The sequence below is a fragment of the Coptis chinensis genome, chromosome 7 (genome assembly GCF_015680905.1).
Source record: "Coptis chinensis isolate HL-2020 chromosome 7, ASM1568090v1, whole genome shotgun sequence".
NCBI lineage: Eukaryota > Viridiplantae > Streptophyta > Magnoliopsida > Ranunculales > Ranunculaceae > Coptis > Coptis chinensis.
Genome location: NC_141462.1, coordinates 17,522,006 through 17,531,598, shown reverse-complemented (window position 1 = coordinate 17,531,598; position 9,593 = coordinate 17,522,006). Strand labels below are relative to the sequence as shown.

Genomic DNA, 9,593 nt, shown 5'->3' with positions numbered 1-9,593 from the left:
TCTAATTCCTTCTTCATATTCATAAGTTCATATTTATTTGCCTTAGTTTAATTTAGAATAGATTCAAATTAGTTTTCATCATATTAGTTCTATTTAGAAATCATTACTCTCACACAGTTTTAATTGTTTACCATTAGTTGAATTAGTTAAACATCTAAGCAATTAGGAATGGAACAAATTCTTTACTCTAGTTATATTACATGATTAATTGAGAGTAAAACTTTGATATAAGCATAGGATTAGTTTAGTTTACTTATATATAGTGTTCTTTAGCATTAAGTAGGAGTAAACTATAGTTTTCTCAATTATCAATGACCTAGTTGAGGTCTTGATATGAGCGATCTTGATGAGGTCTTGATATAAGTGACCTGGCTGAGGTTTTTATATGCATGACCTGGCTGAGGTCTTTATATGAGCGACCTGGCTGAGGTCGATCTTGATATAAGTGACTTGGTTGAGGTCTTGATATAAGCGACCTGGCTGAGGTCTTTATATGTGTGACGTTGCTGAGGTCTTTATATGAGCGACCTGGCTGAGGTCTTTATATGTGTGACCTAGCTGAGGTCTTGATATGAACGACATGGCTGAAGTCTTGATATAAGACCCGTGATATGTATTCTAGCGATGGCTGGAGCATGCTCATAGTATAGATAGTGTGTGAATTGGTCTGTCAAGTTATGACAGACCATAAAAACTGTGTTAATGCTATTCTAGAGTTATGACTGCTCTAAAAAAATAATTATAATTCGAATCCAAAAGTGAAACAAATATAGGAAATGAGTTTGCTTATCTGATTTAGTAATATTATAGTTGCTAATTTTTGTTGAGTAATCCATTCACAGCTTTTGATCCTCGCTTCATGGTCTTGGAAATTGAAGGTTCTTGATAGTTGATTGAAGAAATAGAACTTTGAGTAGGTGAATTTCCAGGAAATTCGACCCACAAACGGCGCCAATATAAAGGTGCATTTTAGTCACGACCTTACAATCTTGGAGAATTGGGTTTGTATAAGATCTTTGACTAAACTCAGGTCTGTGTTGTGAGCTGCCTATGTATCCAGTTCTCTGATGAACTAGAATCAAGTCAGACGTAGTTCATATTGGAATTGAGTGATTCAGTTGGAGATAGAGAGCATGTGAGCATGGAGCTCCCCCTTTTTTTGGTAGTTCCCTTGTAATTTATAGCATATGACCTTTGATCCATCCCCTTTAGTGGGACTTGAATGAGCATAAATGGAGGATAAATGAGTGCATGGCTGTTGTTAAAGAATTGTTGTAACGACTGTCTATCCTTCTCTGAGCATTATGAGACCTGGCTGATCGACCTGATATGAGCGACCTGGTTGAGGACCTGATAGGAGTGACCTAGCTGATCGACCTGATATGAACGACCTGGTTGAGGTCTTAATATGAGCAACTTGGCTGAGGTCTTGATAGAGTGACCTGGGTAAGGTTTTGATAGAGTGACCTGGCTGAGGTCTTGATATGGTTTTGTGATGAGTTGTGTTGGACACGTGTATAATATACATTAGTTGTGTAAATTAGTCCCTCACAAGTGCATACTCGAGGTCGTAGTAGTTATGTGTTCTCACCATCCGAAGACATACAACTGTTGGATTCATTATTGGTTATGGGTATGCAATAATCAAAAGAATAGTGCAGTTGAACAAGAAATCCAATTGAAATTTATTGATCAAATGGGTTTTTGAGTAAGGTACTATGTTTTCCCGTGTTAGTATAATAACTTCTTATAAAAAATGGTTTAGGCTAATCCCAATAGTGCAGCAGAACACCAAATGTGACAGAAATTTTATAACGCCCCAAATCTCAAACAATTATATACCTAAGATACGTGACTTTTCTAGGAAATTTCGGCAGAGTCTCCTCTATATTTTCAACATTTCATAAATATAATAACATGTCATAACCTGAAAATTTAATAAGAATACATCCAAACCAAATATAAAACCTCATACCTCAGTCGTAAATTCAACTACTAAAAGATATACTGATTCGTAGAACCAGCTGTTTAACCATCTCGACCAATGCCAGTTACGTCAAGTAACCAATTCTCGAATAAAAAGAAAACTATAAATATACAAACATCCCAGAAACCCTAATACACGACTTATATAGTGCAACTAACATACATACATCTAAGTCCCATAACTATCAAAAGGTTTACGGCCTTACAAATAAGTACTTACTATAAACTTTCTAAAAGAGATACAAAAGAGAGAGATACTAAAGCGTCTTGACAAGTGCCAGATCACTTGAGTACCAAACTAATATCAGCTAAACAAACTAAACAAATAAAGATATCTCTAATATAGCAATCGGGTGGATACAAACACGACTAGAAATAATGACACACATAGCAATAAATATTTAAGTTATAGTAAAACTTACTCTACGTGCAATTCCTGCATCTGTCTATTCGTAACCAAATAACATACGTAAAACATTAAACCCGAATCACTTAATATATATCAGTTCTTCCAAGCAAAATACGTGAGGACCCAATATTAAACAGATCACACTAAGCACGCTCTAACATATATAGTTATGAAATAAAATAGCGATCAAACCTTAGAAACAAAGAACTCTACGGGGTGGGTATCTACTACCTATGGAAGCGGTTGTGTCAGGTGGCTGCCTACATACCCTTTCAGGGATCAAGCCATACGTAGTTCTTCCTAAAAAATAGCACATCGACGTTATAACTAACTCAACAAACCCACATAACAAATCAACATCTCGGTATTATATCTCAAAAGTTCGATATAATAACTCGAATATCGAAACTCAACAGATAAACCATCTTTCCATAAAAAATGAATTACAACTCATATTGCACAGCACTCACAATAACATTCAGTGACCGAATACCACATCATTTAGGTTAAGACATCATTGTTTAAAAGGACGATACCGAGACCAAACACACCATTAAAACCAGTAATACAAACACCAAAACAATTAGATAAACATCCTAATTAAAGCAATTGTCCGAAAGGACAATAACGAAACAAATCACCATTAACAATGGATCGATATACTTAAATTAATTATACACTCAATACTAATACAAACTTAAAGTAAAATAATCAACAATCATTTCGAACATAAATCTTTCTTGACATGCGAAACAGTAATGATAAATATATGTAACCTTCTTCTCAAAGTCAATGACAAATCCCTCATTAGATTCGAGAAAATAAAAGAAATATTTACTTGCTTTTGAGTTACCGAATAAGCTCATTTAAGAAATCAGCTCCAAAGCTAAGATGCATCTTCCAAGCAAAGTCTACAGTCCTTAAAGATTTCCCCATAGGTTCCATACTATAATATAGTAAAACCCCCAAGTATTCCCATTGAAATAGCTCCAAATCGACACCCCACAAATTAAAACCCTAATTTGTATTTCTTAGAAATAGTGATGATTAAGAGTCTTTCAATCACACAACTAGTCGAGAAATGGAGTAAATTCTTCCCCACAACAAAACCATAATATTTTCCTTTGAAGACTTCAGGAGAAGAGATAGAAGTCAAAGAGAGCGAGAGAGGAGGTCGAGACTATTCCCACTTTTTCTTTTCTTTTCTTTTTTCATGGACCCAACCATGGGTCATGGGCCACCACCCCTAAGCCCAATAATACAGGGTTTTACAAATTGTGATAAAATGGTGCATCAAAACGCTAACCCGTCAACACTATCGGTATAATTTTACCTATCGATCTATACCGTCAGTTTTAACGTTATAGTGTATGGTCTACCAGAATCTTGTTGTCCACAGAATATTTGACCGTGGTTTTTATCACGTTTACTTGTAGGATGAAGATAGTTCGTAGATAAGAAATGGACCGGGGTATGTTAGATTACATCTCAAATGTTTTTTTTAAACTAATAACATTGTTTATTGTATACTAAATATTTTGTTCCTACAATACGCCCCAACCACACATACACACCTTTATACCTTTATGCCCAAATTTAAATTGACACTTTTTTCTACGCCAGTTGAAATATTTTTTTTCTAGATATTGTTTTGTTGAAAACTGAATATATATGGCCTACAATATGCCCCAAGCCATTCATATATAGGTCTGAGACCAATCTTTATGCCGTAATTTAAATATATTTATTCCTTAGGCTACATTGTTTTATTTTCCTCTTGAAAATCATATACTTAAGGCCTACAAATGACTTTCACCCACGCATATTGATTGTTTAACAATTAACCTCGACCTACACTCAATTTTAATCAAAAAAATTTATTGAAAACTGAATATTTATGGCCTAAGAGCATTCCCAATGCAAGTCGATCACTATGAAGGGAAATTGAGAGTTTTCACCTTTGAATACCAAAAAACCCTTGCCCAATGCAAGGGTGACAAAGTTGGTGACTTGTAACTAAGTCACAACGAGGGTAGTACTTACTACTGAGATTTTCACTGAGTTATGAGCTTCAGACGGAATGTTTTATTCTGTCTCGTGTGTGTTTTTTAATTTTTTTTGTTTTTTTTTTCAAGACGAAATATTTCATTTCGTCTCGCGTGTTTTTTCGGTTGTTTTTTTAAACTTCAGACGGGATGTTTCATTCCGTCCGGCGCGTTTTTTTTATTTTTACATTCAGACGGAATCAAACATCCCGTCCAAGATTTAAAGTCACCTCTGCATTGGGCATCCTCATCTTGTTTTTCACCAAAACGGTGGCAAAGAGTAGAAATTGACCCTACGTGGACGCGAAAAACACTTACTTGCATTGGGAATGCTTTAACAGCAGGAAGGCTCCAACAAATTGGACCAGCCTTTTTTCTACCACGTCATTTCAGTTTTCACTTCCGTTTATACCCTTAAATTCAAAGAAGAAAGGTGGGTTTTGTGTAAATTCAAGTAGAAAACCAAATATATTGAAAACCAAATTCAATATGGTATCATAAATACAAATCCGTCTCCCTCTCCATAAATACTCTATTATAAATTTTCATTGTTTAAACTTTGAAGTAGTCTATTATTTTCCCGTGAAAATCGATAATTACTTTCTCTGGGATAACAAGTAGGTTACACTATCCCCTCTCTTGTTCCAATAATCTTTTATTTTTAGTGTTCAGCTGAATAGCGTGACCAATATTATTGAAAATAACTTAATTCCAACACTTGAAATCTCCAATTTATCTATCTTGGCGAGACCTGAATTTGGTGGTTTAGTGTATGGGAAAGGCTAAAGTAGACGTTCTTATTAGAACATATTCATTATATTATATGCAGAGTTTGGTTAGTTTTTTCCCAAGGCATTGGCTATATTGAAATAGTAGATTAAACTTACCGAATAAATAAATTTTAATTGGAAATAACATATTCATATTTATATTAGTTACCAATGCTACGTTTGGCTTTGGCGATTGCTACTTCTATGACAGTAAACATGCTTCTACCATCAACGACCCGAGACATCATTATTGCATTAGATTTATACTGTTTGCATACAAGAGGTGTAATTCTATTAACCATGATTGTCAACACTGATGCCATAAAACTTATCTTATAGACTGTGCTGACACTCTATCGTGCAAAATAAAATCGAACTGAAACGCCTATTCCGTTCAGAGAGGGTGTTGGCACTCCATGCAGGTGATAGCAATTAGCAAGCTTCGCCTGCTAAAAAACAAGCCCTTCAGTTTGTTTTGGAAAGCATACATAATTTAATTTACTAGGGTCGAATCAACTGTTTGAAATAAATCTTCTGAGGATTTTAATATTTTGCTATTTGTCAGTTTGCTATTATACATTTGAGTAACTTAGTAGGTGGTAGGTCAATCTGCAAAGTATGGTCTTGATCTGGGATGTAACAATTATGTTCCCATGTTGGTTAAGACATGGTTTAATGGAGTCCAGACTGCTATGTATTTGACCATGGTTTTTATCACATTTACTTGTAGGATGAAGATAGTTCGTAGAGATTACATAAGAAATGGACCGGGGTATGTTAGAATGATTCCAGAAGAATCAGATGATTTGTGGGTTGCATATAATTTAATGGCGGTAGGGGACTTCGTTTTAGCGGATACCGTGAGGAAAGTATTGCGAGAGGCAGCTTCTGGTGGAAGAGATGCGGAACGTGTGAGACTCAAGCTCGAGATAAAATTGGAGTCTATAGATTATGATAAAGAGGGGTCGGTTTTGCGTTTGCGTGGAAAGAATGTAACGCAGAATGAGCATGTGAAGGTTGGGCAGTATCATACTTTGGAAATTGAAATGCATCGTATGTTTACTCTAAGGAAGGAGGTTTGGGATTCTTTGGCTATAGATTTATTGCATCAAGCTTCTGACCCTGCTGCAAGTGCTGATCTAGCTGTAGTTTTGATGCAAGAAGGACTTGCAAATATATTTCTTGTTGGTAAAAGTGTGACAACAACTCGTTCTAGGATAGAAGGTTCCATTCCACGGAAACATGGACCTGGGATTGCTGGTTATGAAGCTGCTTTGACGAAGTTCTTTGAGAATGTGTTACAAGCTTTCTTAAAGCATGTTGATTTTAATGTTGTCCGTTGTGCTGTTATTGCAAGTTCAGGTTTTACAAAAGATCAGTTTCACAAGCACTTGTTGTTAGAAGCGGAAAGGAGACAGTTGAGACCTATTATTGAGAACAAGTCACGTCTACTTCTTGTGCATACAACTGGTGGATATAAGCATAATTTGAAAGAGGTTTTGGATGCTCCAAGTGTCATGAACTTGATAAAGGATACAAAAGCAGCTCAAGAGGTTCGAGCTTTTAAGCAGTTCAACGAGATGATGTCGAGTGATCCAAATCGTGCCTGTTATGGGCCAAAACATGTGGAGGTTGCTCATGAGAAAATGGCTATTCAGACACTGCTGATCACCGATGAACTGTTCAGAAATGCTGATATACCTACGCGGAAGAAGTATGTGGACTTGGTCAGCTCTGTGAAGGATATTGGGGGAAGTGCTCTAATATTCTCTTCTATGCACGTCTCTGGTGAACAGCTAGCTACGCTGACAGGAATTGCCGCTATTCTGCGCTTTCCTCTGCCAGAATTGGATGATATTGAGATGTAATTGTGGGTTTATTTGACAGAAGGTGCTACCTGGTCCTCTGCTGGTATGATGGTGTTGTGTGCGTAGTCAACGATACTGTGGTCATTTTGCCGTTATTTATTTTTGTACTACTTTTATTTATCGTTGTATCTTAGTGGTCATTATGTATGTGTTTACTTTAATCATAGTAGACAACATTGCAAGTGCAACAACCCAGTTTCTTAATTGTGAGAGGACATAGTACTGTTTTCCGCATTGGAGTATATATACAGTGAACGGATTGTAGCAATGGTGTATCAGATAAATTTGTCTGCTTTTTATAAGCCCACATCCTTTTTATTTTATACCCAACTATAATTTACAATTTATACTAGTTTTAATGTTTTATATACATAAAAAGTTCAAACGAAAGATATCTGTGGAATGATGTTCAAGTTCATCATACAAGGGAGTAGGGGATCCGTAGCTTGTTGACGCAAAGCCCATTGGTCCAGCCATAATCATCATAAAGGTACCGTAGCTTGTTGACGCAAAGCCCATTGGTCTGGTACTCTGTTTTACACTTCTATGAAAGTTTTAGAAAACGGTTTGAACCTGAAGGAGTGGATTTTAGCATTTATTCAAGTTTGGATTTTGATATGGTGAACTTTAGTTGGAAGTTGAAACTTTAGAAAAATTAAACATAAATACAATCCTTAATATCTTACCAAAAATATTCCATCTCTTAATCTTATAACGAACTATTTTCAATTCACATCTTAGCAACAGTGCTTATAAATATTTATATTATGAAGTTTCTAGTTCCAACCAAAATGGTAGTGGGACCCATTTTCCTAAATTGACTGTGTAAAACCTACAGTGTATTGTTACAAGATAAGCGCCGACGGGTAGAAGAATATTTATGGCATAAAAAGCAAAAAGATTTTGAAGCTTGTCAGACAACCGCACGACCACCCCAGTAGCCCAAAGGCTGCTGAGAACGATCCTCCATAGCAAAGTGAGCCCATCTGGATCACCAGCCATTAATCACGCTCTGGTCGCCCGGTCCTGTTTCATCTACCAAACTTTGGTTACCGTCTCTTGATTACTCAAGGAAACAGAGGTACTTCCCTATAGAACAGATCCTGTTCAAGTAAGGTCGTGACTATCACTTCCACAGAAGACTTTAAATACTTCGTACGTGGTTGTCTCTTACTGATGTGGGGCTAAAGTCTAAGGTTTCAGCTCTCCTTTGCTATGGGAACCAAAGAAATATATCATACAATAAGGCTACGTGGGGTTTGTCCCTATCTCAAAAGCCGGGTTAACATTTCAGTTAATTTGCTGGCCAACATCCAATTGCTTTACTAAATATCTAATTCACACAATAGCAAGCAATAAGATGGTTTCACTTGAATTGATTCTATTTACGCACAACTATGAACTATCAAAGTGCATCATCGATACGTTGAAGAGAATCTAAATTGGAATGTGTTTGAAGAAGCTTAATACAAATTTACTGTGATTTATGGCCAATCAAACCAATCAGAAGACCCTAAGGCCTGCATGCACATCATATGTGAGAAATTCCAATTATTTTACATAGTGGTGAAGTTGTTTTGATGTTTTACAAATCAAAAAACATTTGACACGCACACTGGAACCTTTTACAAGTACCATGGAATGAGATCTACAATCTAAGACAAATGAACAACTCACCAACTAATTTGTCTTCCTTCATTACCAAATAAATAAATCGTAGATCTTTCACTTCTCGCGAAAAACAAATATATGAAATCCATTTTTTTTCGCCAAATTTAAGCATCTGGGACATCAACTCCCCATGCTCTCTTAGCAAAATATAAATGTTGACTTGTAAATTTATATTAATGTAGTTTGTCTTCTGCTCTTCATCCCATTGTATGATTGTAAGCTTCTAGAATCGAATGATATAATGTACATGCTGGACTCGGAAAGGAAAAAGATGTAGGCGCGTTTTTCTGTTGTTGCTTCTATATTGCGAAAAATATCAGTCTCCATTATGTCAAGTTTAAAGGCGGGTAGAGCGGTGTAGAGGAAGAATAAAGGTCATTTCAGGACAAGCAATTCCCCAAGCAATAGAGAGAGATAATGCCGTGACAATCAAGAGCTTTTTTCCGGACTCGGTTATATTACAAGTGAGCATGCAATTCAAGTACCTCGAACAACCCGGCGTTGTCAAAAAGGTGCAATAACGACAGACGTTCATGTTGCTTCCGCATTCAGTCAAGATGCTACTATTTTTGAGGTATTGTGTATATCTGAGTATCATGACTTCACATGAAGTCCCATCACTTTATTAATAGGTATTCAAAAAATCTCCGATTAAGCAGTAAGCACTGCCTCAATTGATGTGTTAATCAGCTTAAACTTACTTTTGTGACTTTGTGTGGTTATATCTCAATTACAGGTTTTCATGCTATTCCGCACAGTGGTAACGTATCTCCAATCAATTTCATATTTGTAATTCAGCGGCAATAACTAAAGTGCGATGCCCACTAAATATGCGTCTAGTCAT

The 9,593-nt window shown here is 36.2% G+C and overlaps 1 protein-coding gene and 1 non-coding gene across 2 annotated transcripts; one reads left to right on the top strand and one right to left on the bottom strand.

Annotated features, from left to right (window-relative positions):
- The first annotated feature begins 4,896 nt into the window (after positions 1-4,896).
- LOC147486354 (protein PELOTA 1-like) lies at positions 4,897-7,346 on the top strand. The gene is made up of 2 exons (XM_086573308.1): positions 4,897-5,057; positions 5,941-7,346. The coding sequence occupies exon 2, from the start codon at positions 5,942-5,944 to the stop codon at positions 7,076-7,078; it is 1,137 nt and encodes a 378-aa protein (XP_086429434.1). The 5' UTR covers positions 4,897-5,057; position 5,941; the 3' UTR covers positions 7,079-7,346.
- A 639-nt stretch (positions 7,347-7,985) lies between these two features.
- On the bottom strand, positions 7,986-8,199 carry LOC147486353 (small nucleolar RNA U3). The gene has a single exon (XR_015203327.1). It is a non-coding gene; the product is annotated as a small nucleolar RNA U3 (small nucleolar RNA).
- Between the last annotated feature and the right edge of the window lie 1,394 nt (positions 8,200-9,593).